The sequence below is a fragment of the Salvelinus alpinus genome, chromosome 2 (genome assembly GCF_045679555.1).
Source record: "Salvelinus alpinus chromosome 2, SLU_Salpinus.1, whole genome shotgun sequence".
In the NCBI taxonomy this organism is placed as follows: Eukaryota; Metazoa; Chordata; class Actinopteri; order Salmoniformes; family Salmonidae; genus Salvelinus; species Salvelinus alpinus.
Genome location: NC_092087.1, coordinates 126354861 through 126376582, shown reverse-complemented (window position 1 = coordinate 126376582; position 21722 = coordinate 126354861). Strand labels below are relative to the sequence as shown.

Here is a 21722-nt window from a genome sequence, read left to right as displayed (position 1 = left end):
TTTTGTCAGGGAATAGGTGAAGGATTGATGGCAGATTATTTAGAGTGATGTGCAGTATAGAGGAGGTTAGAGAAACGGCTGTTTATTTTGTATTTCTGTCCCGCGATGCCCTGAAGTGTTTGGAAATGTAGATCTATTCACAGCTAAAGGCAAAAGTGTCAGCGGGCTTTGATTTGTGTTGGCTTTCGTGTTTGTGTAGTGCGGGAGTGACAATTCGTGCATGTGGATGTGCGTAGCTAACTTGGCGTCTGTGCGTGCATTTGCACCGTCAACAAAAATACCACATTCTGTATAATGGAATCTCGGCACCCAGAAACAAATCTCCTGTGCGTGGTAGCACGAGAGACTACCTATGTGTTGTGTTGTTCAACATCCCCTCTCTCTCCTCTCCCTCCAGGACTTCTGCGCCCCCGAGGCCCCCTTCCCTCCGGCCAACTCCTCCTCCTCCAAGCTGGGGCTTAGTAGTCCGGCTAGCCCTGGGCCTCAATTTGTCCTGCTGCCCAACTCCAGTGCCCTAACCTGGGCCCCCAACGCCAACACCCCCCCTGCCTGGCCCCCCCTCAGCTCCCTGAGGCTGCTGGCGTCCCAGGAGGGCCAGTCGTGTGTGGAGGCGTGCCAGCGTGACAACCTGGTGTGTGAGCCCGCGTTGTTCCGCTTCGTCAATAACAGGGAGGCCCTCCGCGGGTGAGTGGCAGCTTGGCACACCTGTTTTCATATTAAGCCATATTCCTACACACACACACACACACACACACACATTGGACATACGTTTCTAACAGCCACACACACACATATGCAGACATTCGAAACACACAATCACTACACGTCACTAACAATCATACAAGCATGCACAATGCTCTCTGACCTCTAACCACCCCACCACTCAAATGTTACCATACAGTGGTTAGTTCCCTAAGGGCTGTCTGTGGGCGTAATACTCAACCAGCTACAGCAAGGATGTCAGGTTCAAAGTCTTCTCAGTGATGTCAGGTGGTTTGTCGGCGCCATCTAGAGATCTGTAGTGACAGCGGAAGACGATAAGAGTGTCACAGCAACGTCAACTCTTCCTCCTCTTATCTTTCCCTTTCACCTTGTCTTTCTCTTCATCACCCATCCTGCTCGACGTATTTTTCCTTTCTTTATCTTGGGTTCCTTTTTAACTTCATGCCTGTCTCTCTCTGTGTCTGCGTCTCTGTCTGCGTCTCTCTCTGTTTCTCCGTCTGTCTCTCTCTCTCTCCCCCTCGGTTCCCCCTTCCATCTCTTCCCCCTTTTCGTCCTCCCCCTCCGCTCTTGGACTCTCTTTCTCTCTCTCTTTCTCTCTGTATCGCTCAATCAAACACCCTCTATGCATCACCCCATCCCCCTCCATTCATCAAACATTCCACTCCCCTCCCCCCACCAGGTTAGAGGTGCAGTGTGAGGTGGTGGAGGCGGAGGTCAACCACGTGTTCCCGGCCTTCTCCGTCCTACGCCGGGAGTGCGGCCTCCAGAAGGACCCCCTCCTCTACAGCTGTGCCGGCCTCAGCCCCAAGTACCGCCGCCTCTGCCCCTGCCGGGACTACCGCCGCGGCCAGGTTGCCCTCTGCCGAGACTGCTTATGAGGTGGGGCCAGGAGTTTTTCCAATGAATGCCTAACCCAGCTAAGTGGCTAGGAACAACTCCAGACGCTCTAGTTATAGCCTATGAATTGTAGACTATAAACTATGAAATGAACCGGCCCTGGTTATGATGCTAGGAGAGGGGGTGGCTAAAGCAGAAGGACCCCCCTACTGAAAGACTTGGTTTGAGCTATCCTGTCCCATAGTCACCCCCCCCCCCCCCCCACCCACCCATCCTTCCTTGGTTTCTAAATGGACAAAAAAAAATCTGATATGAGCCTATGGATGGTTTGCCTCAAAGCTCCTCACTGGCCTAAGAGAGATGTGCTGGACTATATTGCAACGAGTATAACCGTTCACCATGTGGCCACAGCAATACACAGTAATAGAGAAACGGCTATATTGCCATCTAGCTAGCTACCTAACTATTACCTAGAGGAGACCCACTGACCGGAAGATCATTGATTTGCTGCTACAATATCAATAATTTGACTTTAACCCTCCAAGACCAGGGAGTTAAGAGAGTAATTGACCCGGGGGAGAAAACGTGTCCTAGAAAACGGGACCTTTGAGTGGAACGCCAACTTCGGGTCAATAACCAATCTCCTCTCCCCTCCTCTCTTTGGCTCTGCGCTTTGACAATGGATGATGGACACTCAGACTCTCTCCTCCTTTTAAAGATGAAATGTTTCTTTTGTGCGACTAAGATAACCCTGACTGCCAACGGAGTCAATGCAATCAGCTCTGTTGCGCTAAAATGGACTAAAACAGATTAAAGCTTATTTTTGAATAAAGCAAACGTTTTGACCCCTGCTACTGCGAGAACAGAGGATTTTTGAGAACCTTTCGGCGGTTTTGTGACGGAAATAAAAAATAAAAACGGAAAGTTAAAACGAGATCAAAGCGTCACTGTCGTTTTGTTGTCGGTCTTGTCATGGCTCGTAAATATTTTGGTTTCTTTCATCTCCGGCTGCTCATTTACCATTTCCCTCCTGTCCTCCCCTGCCCATCCATCCACGAGAAAGAGAGATATAAGAGATGTTTGATCTTCCACTCCTCCACAGCCAGAAGCAGGGGATGAGACTGTCGATATGTTGCGTTGGAGGGGGGAGGAAATCAGATATCTGTTCTGCTTTCTGGTTTTCCAGACCAGACATGCACTTCTGAGGCCAGCGTTCACAACACTTGTGCTTACCTTGGGAAGTGAGTGGGTGATCCAACATGACCCTTAATGTACCAGTCCAATGCTCATAGTAGGATAGTAGCTGGCCTCTACTAAGAAGCCGAATATGAAACATACTGTACACACTGTACATACAATTATACCTTACAAGTCTATGGAGTCTTGGAGCAAACTGTTTTTACGCCAAGTAGGAATCCTTTGGGAGAGTGCAATGGTTTTCCTCTGATAGGTCTATGGAGGTTGACATCTATGGTAGTGACGATAGTGGTCCATAACAGTGGATGTCTATGGTATTGGATGTACTGTCAGATGTACTGTGTGTCGTAAGGGGTATAATCTTCATAGTGTATATCGATTGCTGTGTACTATATATCTATTGAAGCATTGGCTTGAAGCGTTAGTTGACAGCTCTGTTTCTGCTCCGGGTCAGTATTACAGTGAATGAAGTAGAATATAATGAATAATATATCATCAGAGTGAAGGCCATGCAGAATTCCCCATTGGCCTGAAAGGGAATAAGATAGCATTATTTAAAGCTCTCTCTGTTTTCAATTTCATATAGCCCATAGGCCAATGAATCATTTTTATCCAGGCGTTCATCTCTTGGAGCTCGATATATACAAGAATAATGAAAAGACACTTAGCTGTACTTTGCTGAAAGATAGGAGTTTGAATGAAAACCTAATCCTACTGTTCCAAGGGGTCATAATGCCATTTCTCAACAGACAGAACTGTTATGTCATTTTATTAGCATTACTTGTGATTAAGTCATTATATAATTAGCACAGTGATTTATTCCCCAGACAGTGAAAGGTTAATTAACTATTTTGTCTCAGTATCTGCCTATTGCTGTGTGTGTGTGTGTGTGTGTGTGTGTGTGTGTGTGTGTGTGTGTGTGTGTGTGTGTGTGTGTGTGTATATAAATTAATGTGTGTGTGAGTATGGATACCTTTGGGAAGTACACACATACACTTCTGAGCATCACGTGAGTCCCTGAAACAGGATGGGCCAGAGAAATTTATCACGATCGTTATTTATTCATCTGAGAAAATAAACACGTTCACTCTTTCTTCTTCTCTCTATCCCCATCTCTTTCTCTCCCTTCTTCTCATAGGGTGACGTTCAAAGTTTATACAGTGAGGTCATCTCTTCTAATTGGCCTGAGTTGCTGATATTTGCATAAATGTTGCCTAAGAGAGACACTGGACTGTTCTGAAACAAGGATGCCCGTTCACCATGTGGTCCTGGTACTCCAGCAGGAAGTCAGAGCAGACATGGTGAAGATGATATCACACTTGAATGTTATCTTTGCTACCTAACTCTTAGCTACTGGAAATAACCCACCAGAAGATCCTTATTTTGCTGCTACAATATCAACAACAACAAAAATACTTTAACCCACCACTACCAGGGAGTTAAGAGAGAAATCGACCCGGGGGAGATAACAGGTGACACATCGTGTGTCAAACTCCTAGAAAACATGACCTTTGAGTGGAATGCCACCTTTGGGTCAATAACCCTCTCATCTCACCTCCTCTCTTTGGCAGTGTGCTTTGACTATGGATGATGGACACTCAGACATTCTCCCTAGACTCTTTCCTAATTTCAAAGTTTATACAGCATCCCAATTCTCTATATATTGCTCTACTTTTGACCAGAGTCCTATGGGCCCTAGTCAAAAGTAGTGCACTAAATAGGGAATCGTGGGCCATTTAGGACTTAGACAGGGGGATTTTCAGGAGCCGCATTTCATATTTTTTTTATAGGCCCTATCAAAAAGCTATGCAGGCAAATAGTACTCATCAAGGACACATTGTGTGTGTGTGTGTGTGTGTGTGTGTGTGTGTGTGTGTGTGTGTGTGTGTGTGTGTGTGTGTGCGTGTGCGTGTGCCCTTGAGCAAGGAAGATATGCCACAGTGTGTGAACATTAAAAGTTATCTTACTAAGATGCCCAGTGGCAACTTTAAATACTCCATTTGTAGCTCATCAGAGATTTCAGATTGTAGTCCATTTTGATCAAAGGCAATACCATCCACATAATGACGAGAGCCAGCATCAATGTCATGCCTGTAAGCTAGTAAAGGAAAAAGATTGAATGGCAAACACCATAGAATATTCCAGGCCTCAAATATGAGAGTTGGCTAGCTTGAATGTGATGGAGATAAACTTTCTAGGGTGACTTCCTCAATGGGGTGTGATACATCTCTAGCAGTGGCGGTCAGTGCCGTTGAAGATGAGGGAGGACGTTTGTTTTTCATGAACATGGCCTTATTTATTTCACAGCATATTGGATGACTGTCATTCATATTCCATTCACCCAGTTCAATGTAACAGCGATAGGTTTAGGCTACATGATACTCAAATTGTCCCTATACCCATCAGGAGGTTGCTACAAGCTAGCCTATGAATGAAAGTTAACAACGTAGGTGAACACAGGTCGAGAGACAAATTTGAGGTGACAGATAGTGACACATGGACAAATAGTGACATTCAGTACTGCCTTGCACACTCTTGCATCTAGCTAATATAAGGTATTATCATTAGTCCAAAAGTTTCAAACGAGAGTTTCTATTAGACAAATTCAGGTATGTTTATCCCCGTTTTGTTACGTTTGCTTCCGTTTAAGAACTGTTTTTCAACAGAATCAGCGGAATGATGTGTTGTGTTGGATAGTCATAGCCAGCTAGCTAACACAGCATCCCTCTGTTTGAGCAGGGTGTTTCAGTAGGCTAAACTAGCCAGCTGCATTTGCTAGCTAAGTAAGTGAAACAGAAAGTTACAAAAAATACACTCTTTCTCTCTTGATTCTCCTTCATTTTGGAATAAATTAATTGTTCAAAACTGTTCAACTAATTGTCATTCACTCTCTTTGAGTCAACTACTCACCACATTTTATGCACTGCAGTGCTAGCTAGCTGTAGCTTATGCTTTCAGTTCTAGATTCATTCTCTGATCCTTTGATTGGGTGGACAACATGTCAGTTCATGCTGCAATAGCTCTGATAGTTTGCAGGGCATCCTCCGGAAGTTGTCATAATTACTGTGTAAGTCTATGGAAGGGGGTGAGAACCATGAGCCTCCTGGGCTTTGTATTGAAGTCAATGTTCCCAGAGGAGGACTAGCTGTCCTCCGGCTACACCATGGTGCTACCCTACAGAGTGCTGTTGAGGCTACTGTAGACCTTCTTTGCAAAATAGTGTGTTTTATTCAATTATTTGGTGACATGTGATTATATTTAGTATAGTTTTATCTAAAAAAGGATAACTTTTTATGAAATTCACTGAGGATGGTCCTCCCCTTCCTCCTCCAAGGAGCCTCCACTGATCTCTAGATGGAAATATTCATCACATCAAAGCTTTAGACGGTGAGATCATTCTTATCTATGTAAGCAGGGCTATGGTGAGTAACAGCAGCGCCTTAGCATTCACAATGGATTATATGCTGTTCATCATATCTTCTGGCGACTTCACCAAGGAACGTTACAGTAGCTTTATCCACAATGGATGGCGTGTGTTCATTTCGGAAGTGACTAGAATAGAAAATGAGGAGAAAGAACTAAACCAGACTGAAATACTCAAACATACAGGCTCAGCTTAACTTGGTCACCAATAATCTAGTGAGATAGCGAACCTGGATAACCTTAATAACCTTTGGCTGATGTTGGCTCAATGTTGGATTTCCAACATCCTTTCCAACATTCTCTGATATCGGGCCAACGTTTCTGTTTCGCTTCCGCAATATCGTGTTATTAACCATGGAGTCCCCAAACTAAAGACTTTTGCCAGACATCACCAGCTGTAGAGTAGAGTATATCTATAGACAACAGCAGTAGAGTGTATATCTATAGACACCAGCGGTAGAGTATATCTATAGACACCAGTAGTAGAGTATATCTATAGACACCAGTAGTAGAGTATATCTATAGACACCAGTAGTCGAGTATATCTATAGACACCAGTAGTAGAGTGTATCTATAGACACCAGTAGTAGAGTGTATCTATAGACACCAGTAGTAGAGTATATCTATAGACACCAGTAGTAGAGTATATCTATAGACACCAGTAGTAGAGTATATATATAGACACCAGTAGTAGAGTATATCTATAGACACCAGTAGTAGAGTATATCTATAGACACCAGTAGTAGAGTATATCTATAGACACCAGTAGTAGAGTATATCTATAGACACCAGTAGTAGAGTATATATATAGACACCAGTAGTAGAGTATATCTATAGACACCAGTAGGAGAGTATATATATAGACACCAGCAGTAGAGTATATCTATAGACACCAACAGTAGAGTATATCTATAGACACCAACAGTAGAGTATATCTATAGACACCAGTAGGAGAGTATATCTATACACATCAGCAGTAGAGTATATCTATAGACACCAGTAGGAGAGTATAACTATAGACACCAGTAGGAGAGTATATCTATAGACACCAGTAGGAGAGTATATCTATAGACACCAGTAGGATAAAATATCTATAGACACCAGTAGGAGAGTATATCTATAGACACCAGCAGGAGAGTATATCTATAGACACCAGCAGGAGAGTATATCTATAGACACCAGCAGGAGAGTATATCTATAGACACGAGTAGGAGAGTATATCTATAGACACCAGTAGGAGAGTATATCTATAGACACCAGTAGGAGAGTATATCTATAGATACCAGTAGGAGAGTATATCTATAGACACCAGTAGGATAGTATATCTATAGACACCAGTAGGAGAGTATATCTATAGACACCAGTAGGAGAGTATATCTATAGACACCAGTAGTAGAGTATATTTATAGACATGAGCAGGAGAGTATATCTATAGACACCAGTAGGAGAGTATATCTATAGACATCAGCAGTAGAGTATAACTATAGACACCAGTAGGAGAGTATAACTATAGACACCAGTAGGAGAGTATATCTATAGACACCAGTTGGAGAGTATATCTATAGACACCAGTAGGAGAGTATATCTATAGACACGAGTAGGAGAGTATATCTATAGACACCAGTAGGAAAGTATATCTATAGACACCAGTAGGAGAGTATATATATAGATACCAGTAGGAGAGTATATCTATAGACACCAGTAGGAGAGTATATCTATAGACACCAGTAGTAGAGTATATCTATAGACACCAGTAGGAGAGTATATCTATAGATACCAGTAGGAGAGTATATCTATAGACACCAGCAGGAGAGTATATCTATAGACACCAGTAGGAGAGTATATCTATAGACACCAGTAGGAGAGTATATCTATAGATACCAGTAGGAGAGTATATCTATAGACACCAGTAGTAGAGTATATTTATAGACATGAGCAGGAGAGTATATCTATAGACACCAGCAGGAGAGTATATCTATAGACATCAGCAGTAGAGTATAACTATAGACACCAGTAGGAGAGTATAACTATAGACACCAGTAGGAGAGTATATCTATAGACACCAGTAGGAGAGTATATCTATAGACACCAGTAGGAGAGTATATCTATAGACACCAGTAGGAGAGTATATCTATAGACACCAGTAGGAGAGTATATCTATAGACACCAGTAGGAGAGTATATCTATAGACACCAGTAGGAGAGTATATCTATAGACACCAGTAGGAGAGTATATCTATAGACACGAGTAGGAGAGTATATCTATAGACACCAGCAGGAGAGTATATCTATAGACATCAGCAGTAGAGTATATCTATAGATACCAGTAGGAGAGTATATCTATAGACACGAGTAGGAGAGTATATCTATAGACACCAGTAGGAGAGTATATCTATAGATACCAGTAGGAGAGTATATCTATAGACACCAGTAGTAGAGTATATCTATAGACACGAGCAGGAGAGTATATCTATAGATTTAAAAAATTGAAATATCACATTTAGATACAGTTGAAGTAGGAAGTTTACATACACTTAGGTTGGAGTGATTAAAACTAATTTTTCAACCACCCCACAAATGTCTTGTTAACAAACTATAGTTTTGGCAAGTCGGTTAGGATGTCTACTTTGTAGCTCTGGAGCAGGTTTTCATCAAGGATCTCTCTGTACTTTGCTCCGTTCATCTTTCCCTAGATCCTGACTAGTCTCTCAGTCCCTGCTACTGAAAAACATCCCCAAAGCATGATGATGCTGCCACCACCATGCTTCACCGTAGGGATGGTGCCAGGTTTCCTCCAGACGTGACACTTGACATTCAGGCCAAAGCATTCAATCTTGGTTTCATCAGACCAGAGAATCTTGTTTCTCATGGTCTGATAGTCCTTTAGGTGCCTTTAGGCAAACTCCAAGCAGGTTGTCATGTGCCTTTTACTGAGGAGTGGCTTGTGTCTGGCCACTCTACCATGAAGGCCTGATTGGTGGAGTACTGCAGAGATGGTTGTCCTTCTGGAAGGTTCTCCCATCTCCACAGAGGAACTCTAGAGCTCTGTCAGAGTGACCATTGGGTTCTTGGTCACCTCCCTGACCAAGGCCCTTCTCCCCTGATCGCTCAGTTTGGCCAGGCGGCCAGCTCTAGGAAGAGTCTTAGTGGTTCCAAACTTCTTCCATTTATGAATGATGGAGGCCACTGTGTTCTTGGGGACTTTCAATGTTGCATAAAATCTTTTGGTAACCTTCCCCAGATCTGTGCCCCGACACAATCCTGTCTCGGAGCTCTACGGACAATTCCTTCGACCTCATGGCTTGGTGTTTGATCTGACATGCACTGTCAACTATGTACCTTTCCAAATCCTGTCCAATCAATTGAATTTACCCCAGGTGGATTCCAATCAAGTTGTAGAAACATCTCAAGGATGATCAATGGAAACAGGATGCACCTGAGCTCAGTTTCGAGTCTCATAGCAAAGGGTTTGAATGCATGTAAAGGTATTTCTGTATTTTTTTTTAATACATTTGCAAACATTTCTAAAAACATTTTTTTGCTTTGTCATGATGGGGTGTAGATTGACGGGGTAAAAAAAATTATTTTATACATTTTAGAATAAGGCTGTAATGTAACAAAATGTGGAAAAAGTCAAGTTTGAGTGAGACACGGTGTTGCACTCCCGTCCTTAAAATGAAATCAATATCGTGAGTAAATATTGCAGGCTTGCTTTGCTACAAATAGCTCTCCGTAGCCTTACATACAGGTATGAAATTAAAATAACAGCCACCAGGTTCATTGTACTGTAGGACTCGGCCCTTATTAAACATTCATTGAATTTTTAGACTGTGTTTTTTCCCCTAGACAGTGCTGCGCTTCAATGCCACATTTCTCATCTCTAATATCCGCTGCGCTTGTTTGTTTACTTTTGCCGGTGCAGTTGTAGGGGTTTTAATTAGGCTTAAACATGGTGCACAGTGGACATTGTGTGTGTGTACATGTGCGTGCGTGCGCGTGTGTGTGTGTGTGCCTCGCAGCGTGTCAGTCTGCCAGCGTTTGGAGGGACTAGGTGCCTGTGGATTTCTGGAATGAGATTTTCACACTATTGATTTATATCAGTCAGCTTCTCAGCCTGTCCATTGGCACAGGTAGAGTGTGTGTGTGTGTGTGTGTGTGTGTGTGTGTGTGTGTGTGTGTGTGTGTGTGTGTGTGTGTGTGTGTGTGTGTGTGTGTGTGTGTGTGTGTGTGTGTGTGTGTGTGTGTGTGTGTGTGTGTGTGTGTGTGCACACACCAGAAGTCCCCACAAGAATCGCAAACAAACAAATATTTTACCAACTGGGGACATTTTGTTTGTCCCAACAAGGTCAATTGCTATTTCTAGGGGGTTTAGGGTTAAGGTTAGAATTAGTGTTAGTGTTAGAAGCTAGGGTTAGTTTTAGGGTTAGGAGCTAGGGTTAAGGTTAAGGTTAGGTTTTTGGGTTAAGGTTAGGGAAAATAGGATTTTGAATGGGACTGAATTATGTGTCCCCACAAGGTTAGTTATACAAGACTGTGTGTGTGTTCATGCATTCGTGTGTGTTAAAGAGATGGTATCCACTAATGAGGTAGTTATTGCTGTAATTCACTCTGCTGTATGAAATGTGAATAAACCCACAGCCAAACGTCTACCTGATGCTACGCGTACGTGGTGCATAAGAACAGCCCTTAGCCATGGTATATTGGCCGTATACCACACCTCCTCGGGCCATATTGCTTAATTAACTAACTTTGCAAATGAAGGAAAAGAGGACATTTTCTGGAGTAAGCTACCATGCATTCTGTCTGCCAGTCATTTTATCTGCACTTTCCACTCGAATGTGCACTCTCTCACATTCACACACATTTGCACAGTTCCAAAGGCTTTCTCCAGACTCTTCCCTCTTGTCCTTCTCTTATTTCCCAGGAGTCTAATTTTCACCCCTCCTAACCGCCATTGTTTACCCACAGTGTTACCTGTTGTTAGTTTTTGATGCGATTTGTGGATTTAATGACTTGCTTCTTTAAGTTTTAACTTGGCATATATTCCCTTGCCCTTGATCACTGCTCCACGTTATGGACTACATCCACTAACCTGGAACAGGACAAATATCCTTTGCTATATGGCTATGTCCCAAATGGCACCCTATTCCCTATGTAGTGTAAAGTAGTGTAATGTTTCCTCACATAGCCTGCCCATGTTTTTGGAGTGGTGGAGACTGGATAGAAACAACATCACTGGTCATATGATGTCTTCCTTATGGGTTGCTACCTCTCTTTCTGTCTGTTTGTGACTCTCTCTTTCTGTCTGTTTGTGACTCTCTCTTTCTGTCTGTTTGTGACTCTCTCTTTCTGTCTGTTTGTGACTCTCTCTTTCTGTCTGTTTCTGACTCTCTCTTTCTGTCTGTTTCTGACTCTCTCTTTCTGGTTCTCTCTGGCTTTCTTTTCCTTTCACTTTCTCTCTCATCTCTTTGAGTTGACAGTTTGCCCCGCGCAGTTTCTAACAAGTCTACAGATTCTTCTTTCCTTAGTCAATGTACTGTGTGGCTCAGCTGGTAGAAAATGGCGCTTGCCAACGCCTGGGTTGTGGGTTCGTATTCCCATGGGGGGGGCCTGTATGACAAAGTACTAAAATCTATGCCGTCACTGTGGATAAGAGTGTGTGCTAAATGAACAAAACATTTATGATCCTTCACAGAGCTCTATCAAAATGCATTCTGTCCTAACATTATGTTGTATTAGAAAAGTCCTGTGTGTCCCTTATGTAACAGTATTACTTTAATCCGTCCCCTCGCCCCGACCCGGGGACCCTCTGCACACATCAACAACAGTCACCCACGAAGCATCGTTACCCATCGCTCCACAAAGGCCGCGGCCCTTGCAGAGCAAGGGGAACCACTACTTCAAGGTCTCAAAGCGAGTGACGTCACCGATTGAAACGCTATTAGCGCGCACCACCGCTAACTAGCTAGCCATTTCACATCCGTTACACTTAGTTATTTGACAGTGTTTTCCCAGCCAGACAGCTCAACCCACTGGGCACACACTTGTTGAATCAACGTTGTTTCCACCTCATATTAAAAAAAAGAAGAGTTATTGGCTGTTTTTTTGTGTCGAGGGGTTATAAGAGAGCTAATCTCTAATGTTTGTGTGCACGCGAGTAAATGTGCGTGCGTCTGTGTATCGAAATGCCATAGCCATAATCCCATGCACCACAGTGTCCCGTCAGTGTGACCTGGCAGTGCCGAGCCACCTTGCTGCTTTGTTAAAATAGCCACATGAAAGCTACATTCAGTGAAAGGTACACACACACACACACACTGCATAAGAGGATTTTCAATTCACCAAGCGCAGCAGGTTTATATCTGAGTGTTTTCACCAACTGATTGCATCAGCTGATATTGCACCAATTAGAATCATTAAAATGGCGATCTAGTTAGTTGACTAGGTTCTGCACTCACATTCTCTGATGGCTGACACGTGCAAGCAATACCCTTCTGGGTAGTGTAACTTGGTGAGAAAAAATTACGTTAAAACAAGAGTTCAGTTCACATAAAAGGGTTGACCTTAAAATGAGGGGCAGGTTTTTGCTGAATTTTTTGTTCAGTCTTTATTCATATTAAAAATCAGATTTTGGGGATTTTCCATGTGGTCTATATTAAAAGGAACTTCATTTCATTTGACAGACTTTTAAAATCCAATATTGGTGCACAATTTCTACCTGAAATATCAAAGGGACGCAGAAGGGACTCATTTTGTGGAATGACCCTATTGCTGTAACATGCGTTTGTTTTCTGCATTCCCACCACGCCCACCCCAGATGCGCCTGTTAGGGCTCTGCTTTTGTTTCAGTCAGGGGGATTGGTATAGCATACCTCGCTCACTGCTTGCAATTATTATTACCTTACACGATGTATGCTCTGGCAGTGAGCTACCCCGAAGGAGCAGAGCCTAACGCCAGGACTAATGTACTGCATGTATTGTAATATTCGAATAAATGGTTAAACGAGGCGTTTCCTGTCTGAACCTCTGTTAGGATGTGGAGAATATCATGCAACTGAGCAACAAGGAAGAGAAGAGGAGGAAGGTGAGATGAAGAGGGAGAGAATAGGTGGGGGGGTAAATAGACGGAGAGGAGAGGAAGGTGGCTTTTAATAAAGGGAGGAGGACGAAGAAAAGGAATGGAAGAAAGGAGGTGGAGAAGAGAACAGCAGCTTTTAATAACACTGGGAGAGAGGAGGAGGGCGAGAAAGAGGAGGAGGAAATAGGAGGACAGTGGTGTTGATAATGCTAGGAAGAGAATAGGAAGGGTTGAAGGAAGGTAGTTGTGGCCGCATGGCGCAGCATCATCGCTGTTATGCGAGAGAGGCTTTATTGCCCTTTCAAATATTAAAAGACGAGCTTTATTGCCCTTTCAAATATTTACAGAGGAGGAAATCAATGACCGATGCATAGGTATGCTAGCTAGGATGCCTTTGCCACTCTCTTTTCTTCCTCTCTCCTTTCCTCAGTGCTCTCTCTCCCTCCTTTACCCTTTCTCTTCTCTCTCTCCGTCAGTCTTTTCCTCCCTCTCTTCTCAGTAATAAGTAAGAAGGCAGGTGGTGGGGCTCCACTCAGCAGGTAACAAAGAGCTCTGTCAAGGTCTGAATCTCAAGGTCTGAATCTCAAGGTCTGAGAGAGAGAGAGAGAGAGAAAGAGAAAGAGAAAGAGAAAGAGAGAGAGAGAGAGAGAGAGAGAGAGAGAGAGAGAGAGAGAGAGAGAGAGAGAGAGAGAGAGAGAGAGAGAGAGAGAGAGAGAGAGAGAGAGAGAGAGAGAGAGAGAGAGAGAGAGAGAGAGAGAGAGAGAGAGAGAGAGAGAGAGAGAGAGAGAGAGAGAGTGGAGACAGGATTAAAATAAGATATGGGCCCCCTCTGAGCATTGGCGTGTTAATCAGAGAGAGGGAGGAGAGAGCGAGAGGGAACGAGAAAGAGGTTGCTTTGTCATAATAGCCTGCAGAGCTCTGCGGTAGTACGGCCCAAAGAGACAGCAGGCCGTGTGTGATCGGCCCTCTCACACACACACACACACACACACACAGGTAAGCCACTGCATGACAACGCTATTAAAAATCACTTCAGAGCGACGCCTGCTGAAAAGTAACTGTGTGATTGATGAAATTTCGCAATAATACTCACAGTAGGGCAGTTGTGCAGATGCTCCATGCATGTTAATAGGAGCCTTCTGAGGATGGGTAAACTTCAAAACAAAGAGATTGAGCGATGAAGATGGGTCAAAACGGTCACTTCCAGGTAGGGGGTTTCATACGGAAGCTCCTAATTGCCTCTTGCTCTTATGTTTAGAAAGGGATTTCAAGGTGGGAGAGTGTACTTTGAGAGAGGGGGGAGAGTGGGAGAAAGAGCAGAGTAAGGGAAAGAGAGAGAAGTTAGAATAACTTGCTTTGAGAGAGAAAGTGGAGAGAGAGAGAGAGGAGGAAGGGGATCAACAGGGTAGAGGATATGGAGAATGAGAAGGAGATAAATGGTAAGATGGTGGTTGTGAGAACCAGGCAGGCCTATGTCTCCGCTCACTCTGCCCAGCGAGGGTTCTCCTCAGATGGGGCTCGGGAGATGAAGGCGCCCCTTTGATGGTGACGGATGTGGAACCGTCTCCTCTATACATCCCGCTCTATGCCTCGTTTCCGTATCAACTTTGAACTCGTCTTCTCTGTGGCGTCAAACAGAAAGGACTTAAAGCGCTGAAAATGGAGAAAAGAGATGATAGGTACAGACGGAAGGAGGGAAAAAGAGAGAACAGGAGCTATTATCGGAGGCAGGACGCAGAACTAATGAACGTCCATGTGACTTTGGGCCAGACACCTGCGAGTTGAGGTGCTGGGAACTGACAGGGATAATGGCCCACTGCAGCACAGCACCATTAAAACCTTAGAGTGCTGCAGGGTGTTTGTGTGTGTTATTCCTTACCTACATCCTTAAGAATAGTGATATATCTCCCCCAAATCAACGTTTGTGATGTTGTCATACCTCACAAGGGGCGGGAAGTGGGGCTGAGGTTCTATTTTACTACACCGTGTGCAGTAGAGATTCAGATACATGCATTACGAGAGAAGTACAGACCTCAGGCGCAATTGAGCCTTCGGCACTCGTCGCCTCCACTACACAGTTCAATCACATACCCTTGCATTATCTCTCACACACCCACAGCTGAATTCCCAGAACAACAGACACACACACCTTTTGAAGGATCTTCCTCCCTCTCCCCAACATACTTACTGTAGATACACAGAAATATGACAATACACCTGACACTTTTTGTGTGGGGAGTAGGCCTATATATAGCATACCTACCACTGTAAATATGCTCACATGGGAGAATATGAGTGGATATTGTTTATATTCCAAATGCTAATACCTACTGCTCTCTGCAAGTCGACATTTTTTGTCATGAGCCTTGTCCTCGAGGCAAAACTGAGCGGTTTCCCCTTAGATAGGCTAGCTGTAAAGTAAAAATGTTGTTTCTAAATGAATGAAAACAAAAACTCGCTTTTTGGTCTTCATTTAAGGTTCTGGTTAGGCATTGGGGTTAAGGTTAGGGTTTGGTTTAAAATCATATTCTATGACTTTGTGGCTGTGCAGAGCTGCCTCCAGAACAAGATTCATGACAAAAAACACTGACCTCACTTCCACATATTGAATACACCAGTGGGCTGTATCTTACAGAAACTGCATACAGTTGAGTGAACTAACACTTCAAAGAATTGTCTGAAACTTAATCTTGAAGGGATAGTTCACTTAAAGTATAATCATTTATATCCGCATTTTGAGTGAACTGTCCCTTTTTAAGGAAGTGTTTAAAGCTCAGAAATAGACAGGGCTGAAAACATTACTAGTTGTCGAATATCCGCCTCTTCTTTCCTCAATAAGAGCTGTTTGAAAAGACTGCCTGAAATGTCAGCCTGTTTTGGTGGGATGGAGTTTTGGCCTGCCTGGTGAGATCACCCGGCAGTAAATTAGTTAATAGACCAATAAGAAAGAGAGTTCCAAACCTCTCTGCCAATAAAAGCTAGTTTTCAGTTTCCTACTCAGACCACTCTCAGAGCAAAATTCTTGCTTGAGAAATTGCTCTTTGCTAAGAAGCTATTTTTGTTTATTTTTGACCATTTTAATTGAAAACAATCGCAGTAAGGTGCTTAATTGTTACCCAGAAATTATTTTATATTGAGATAAAAATGACTGCATTGGACCTTCAAGGGTCTCATGAGACCCTCACGTTACAGGATATAAGTGCCTTTGATCTTCTCACTGATAAGAGATGGAGAGAAATACTGGGATCAGCTGAAAAGGCTCCACACACACCGGAACACACACTCATGTGCAACCACACACACACACACACACACACAAACTCAAAGCCAGCTATCTCACTTCACCACTCCACCCTACAACAAACAGGCAAACACAACACAGGTTGTTCATAGAGAGACAGGAGTCAAAGATGTGATAGGGAGGAGGCAGCAGTAACAGTTACATGACAGTCAGGCGCTAAGTTAGCAGTGTGTCAACTGTAGAACACCGTGGCGGTTGGTGCAGTTTAAGATGAGGGAGAACAAAAAAAAAAATCATGAGCAAGGCCTTATTTCTATTACAGCATATTAGAGGACTGTCATTCATATTACATTCACCCAGTTCAATGTAAGAGCGATAGGTTTAGGCTACTATATGATAATCGAATTTCCCCTATACCCATCATGAGGTTGCACCAACCTAGCCTGTGAATGAAAGTTTATAACGTAGATGCACAGGTCAAGAGAACAATTTTAGTACTTAAGGTGACAGACTGTGACACATTCAATACCACCTTGCACAATCGTGCCTGCATTTAGCTGATCTAGGGTGTAATCATTAGTCCAACAGTTACAAACAAGCGTTTCTATTGGACACATTCAAGTATGTTTATCCCCGTTTTGTTCAGTGTGGATCCATTTAAAAAATTGTTTTTCAACAGAATCGGCATAATGAATATACCCCTGATCACACGCAAACACAGCTCACTTTCATAGCAGCCACATAAAAACAGCATGATCTGCTCATTGTATAATTCCTTATCGCATCTACGCACTCTCCTCCTCTTACATTTTCCCTTCACTTGTGGCCTTCAGTGCACAACACATCAGCTGTCCTTGACCAGACTAAAAAAACTTTCCAAGCCAAACCTTCATATCATAACTGCTAACCACTACACACAGCCTACATTGTTGTCACCATATTAGCTGACGTCATGGTCAACATAGCTACTAAAACTAATGTGTTAGTAAACCCGCTACCCTCATACAGTACAGTGTACAGTCAGCAAGCATTTTAGCAGTTACACCAGCGGGCCCCGGTGGCAATAAATTTATAAAACCAAAAGCTTACCTTAACTTGGAAGAGTTCCAGTGTTGGATAGCCATAGCCAGGTAGCTAACATAGCATCCTTCTCCGTTTGAACTGAGTGTTTGAGTAGGCTAAACTAGCTAGCTGCATTCGCTAACTAAGTAAGTGAAAGTGAAAGTAAAAATACAACGGAATATAGCTAGCTTTCTCTCGCTCTCTCCCTCGCGCTTCTCCTTCATTTTGGAAGAAATTCTTTTTTTCAATACTGTTCAACTATTGTCTTTCTCTCTACTCACCGCATTTTATGCACTGATGTAGCTTATGCTTTTAGTACTAGATTAATTCTCTGATCCTTCGATTGGGTGGACAACATGTCAGTTCATGCTGCAAGAGCTCTGATAGGTTGGAGTACATCCTCCGGAAGTTGTCATAATTACTGTGTAAGTCTATGGAAGGGGGTGAGAACCATGAGCCTCCTAGGTTTTGTATTGAAGTCAATGGTTGCAGTCCAAACCCTTAAAAGACACACCCTCCTCCACTTACCCTTGCCTTATGCCCTTGGGGGAATCCCCATCTCCATCTTGGAGGGTGGACCAAATGATTAGCCAAGCAAGGGAAGTTTGCAAGCAAGGGAAGTTTGCAAGCCCCTCAGCCCTCCTTTTTAGTCGGCTTTGCGCGTGTACAATTATGTTCACTACGGGGCCTGAAACTCCCCATAATTCAATTCGCGACGAGTGTACATCCGCTAAGAAAAGTCAGCCAAAACTTAAAAACAACATCAATGGAGAAGTCAACATACAAGTGTAAGTAAAAACGAATGCAAATAAGTTAGAAATGTTTCTACTATGTAAAAAGTAAATATGTTTTTGTTTGGTTCTCTTTTGGAAATTGTAGAAATAAAACATTTTCCTTCTTCAGAAGTTCCAGCTAGGCAGGCTAACGTTAGTTAGCTAATTAGCTAGCCATCATACAGTAGGCATTTATTAATAATTATATACAGTATTTAATATAAGTAGGCATGCACTCATAATTGACTGTAGCGCATATAAAGCACCCACAAGCTACCGGTAGGTGAAAACACAATCATCGCGGGATGAACGAGGGACGAATTACCGGCCAAGGGTGGTCTATTTAAAAATCATTCCTTCCTCACTCGCCCCTTGCCCTGCAAGTGTATACTCGTCAGACGTCATGATACGTCATCAGAAGTGTGAACTTAATTTGAGGGCTGAGGGGATAGGGTGTGTCTTTTAAGTGTTCGGACCACAGGCAAAGTACCCAGAGGAGGTCGGAAACTAGCTGTCCTCCGCCTACACCATGGTGCTACCCTACAGAGTGCTGTTGAGGCTACTGTAGACCTTCATCGCAAAACAGTGAGTTTTAATCAATTATTTGATGACAGATATTTAGTATAGTTTTATCTAATAAATGATCACTTTAAATGTTTCACTATTTACATTTTTCAAAAATGTACTGAGGAAGGTCCTACCCTTCCTCCTCTGAGGAGCCTCCACTGGTAGACCATGTCAATGGGGATTTGGGCCTATGTGACTGACTGACAGTGCACCATGTTTTTGTTCACTTGTATTAAAAAAAAACATATTTAACCTTTATTTAACTAGGCAAGTCAGTTAAGAACAAATTCGTATTTACTATGACGGCCTTCCCCGGCCAAACCCTCCCACAACCCAGCACGACTCTGGGCCAATCACGGCCGGTTGTGCTACAGCCTTGAATCGAATCAGGGTCTGTAGTGATGCCTCTAGCAATAAGATGCATTGCCTTAGACCGCTGCGCCACTCGGGAGCCCCATGTGTCACTGGTGAGTTGTCTATTCCATAAGGTATTTAGAAATTGCTTAGCATTATCTTAACCTTTGAACAATTGAATAGTGTTTGTTGTTATGTGAGTTTGTATGTAAAAAAAGAAAAAAGTTGTAATAATTGTTTCAGGTGTCTCTAATTGGGTTTGTTTGGAATGTGTGTGTTGGTGGCCTGCTGGTGAAGCACGTGCAGAAGCACATATTCTTGAGCGATCATGGAGTTTCCTGAAGTCCCACACAGAGATGGAAGTCATCATGTCAGAGGACCGGGCGAGGAAGATGGCAGATGGGGAGAAGTGATCCGAAAGAAGGGCACGAGGTGCAAACCCGAACTACAAGTCGAGTACTTTCTCCTTTTTGTCAAGTAAAGGAGAGAAAAATGCATGTTACGCACCTGAAGATCCTGAGCAATCGACAAATAGTGAACTTCAAACTGATCCTGACAAAAGTGAAAAAGTGAGGAAAGAGAACATGCATCATTAGGTGAGGTGAAGGCTTCCGAGCTTCACCCCAATGATCAGGAAAATGCCTGAGATGACTGTGGCCCAGTGGGAGTACGATTTGTGAAGAAAGTGGATCCATGCCTTTTGGCCAGTCTGTTTGTGGTATCAGGCTGGGTGAAGAAGGAGTTGGATTCTGTCAATTCATTCAAAGTATCCAGAGATTAATATATGTTGGGCGTTTCAAGACTCGGGACGAAAACGGTGTCCTGCTTTGCTCTCCTGAGAAGAGTCCGACTGAAAGAATTGATAACTGGGCTGGGGTTGAGTGTTACGGTGGATCAACTGAAGTGGGGGATCCCCGTTGTCTGTTATGCACGCTGTTTGGTATGACGCAGACCCGGTGGCATGCACGAGACTGAGGAGACCCTGTCTGTCCTTCTTAGTTTTGATGCAGAGTGTTTGACGGATAAAGTCATGTTAGGGTATATAAGTTATCCTGTGAGATCTTTTGTTCCTAACCCACTACGGTGTTTCAGGTGCCAAGTTTATGGTCATGTTTCAGCAGTATGTAGTAGGGAGATTCCGAGCTGTGAGAAGTGTGCAGGAGGGCGTGGTACAAAAGCGTGTGTCGTTTCAATGGGAAAAGTGTTTCAATTGTGGGGGTGGCCATGTTGCTGGGGATCAGACATGTCCTGTGCGAGTGAGACATATTGAAGTTTCCAGGGTGAGAGCAGTGCAGAAAGTGTCACATGCTAAGGCAGTGAGGAAAGTAAAGGGTGGTGTGCAAAGGGTGAGGGACCCTGAGGGGATCCCTGTGAGTAGTAGGCCAGTACAGAGTGACCCCAACAGTTTGTACTTTAGTAAGGTTGGCTTATTGCCGTTTATTGCTATGGTCATTAATTGTAATGCACAGATGGAAAGGAAAACCCAGAAGATTGAATTGGTAGTAGCAGCAGCATATACGTTTTTGGGTATGATAGGTTTTAGTGCAGAAGAACTACAGTGGTTTTTGAGAGAAGGGGTTTCTGCCTCCCAGGCCGATAGCCTGGTGTAGGATCTGTTGGGGCCAAAGTAGTGGGAAGGACACTGAGTGTATAAAACATTAAGAACACCTGCTCTTTCCATGCCACAGACATACCAGGTGAATCCAGTTGAAAGCTATGATCCCTTATTGATGTCACTTGTTAAATCCACTTCAGTGTAGATAAAGTGGAGGAGACAGGTTAAAGAAGGATTTCTAAGCCTTGAGACAATTGTGACATGGATTGTGAATGTGTGCCATTCAGAGAGTGAATGGGCAAGACAAAAGATATAAGTGCCTTTGAACGGGGTATGGTAGTAGGTGTCAGGCGCACCGGTTTGTTTCAACAACTGCAATGCTGCTGTTTTTTTCATGCTCAACAGTTTCCCGTGTGTATCAAGAATGGTCCATCACCCAAAGAACATCCAGCCAACTTGACACAACTGTCAACATGGGCCATCATCCCTGTGGAACGCTTTCGACACCTTGTAGTCCAAGCCCCGGACGAATTGAGGCTGTTTTGAGGGCAAACAGGGGGTGCAACTCAATATTAGGAAGATATTCTTCATGTTTTGTACATTTGGTGTTTACAGGGGTAGATGGCGGTGCAATTTTTTTTAAATCCCCATTTGTCTTTTCCATTTTTTTATGAACAAATATGCAATGCACTTTCCAAACTGTGAAAGGCAGCAATACGCAACATAGCGTCTAGTCTGCCGGAAAGCCACGCGAATATGTCTCTAATTAGCCTTAATGAGACACCTGGGTGAACAAACATTACTCAACTGCAAGGACTGTGCAAGGTTTGGCTCTCTTTAGTCAAACGAAGGGCCAAACCACTGAATTCTTAAGAAAATAGTCAATGTAAAAGCTTCTTTTCTCTTTCCTGCG

General features: G+C 43.4%; 1 protein-coding gene across 2 annotated transcripts in view; it reads left to right on the top strand.

Annotated features, from left to right (window-relative positions):
• Positions 1-2494, top strand: part of LOC139568670 (alpha-1,6-mannosylglycoprotein 6-beta-N-acetylglucosaminyltransferase B-like) — a 203542-nt gene extending 201048 nt beyond the window's left edge. For both annotated transcript variants that reach the window (XM_071390666.1, XM_071390665.1), the window contains 2 exons: positions 398-684; positions 1403-2494. In XM_071390666.1, the coding sequence (XP_071246767.1) occupies positions 398-684; positions 1403-1601 (486 nt within the window). In that variant the 3' untranslated portion in view covers positions 1602-2494. The remainder of the gene's footprint in view (positions 1-397; positions 685-1402) is intronic.
• The last annotated feature ends 19228 nt before the right edge of the window (positions 2495-21722 follow it).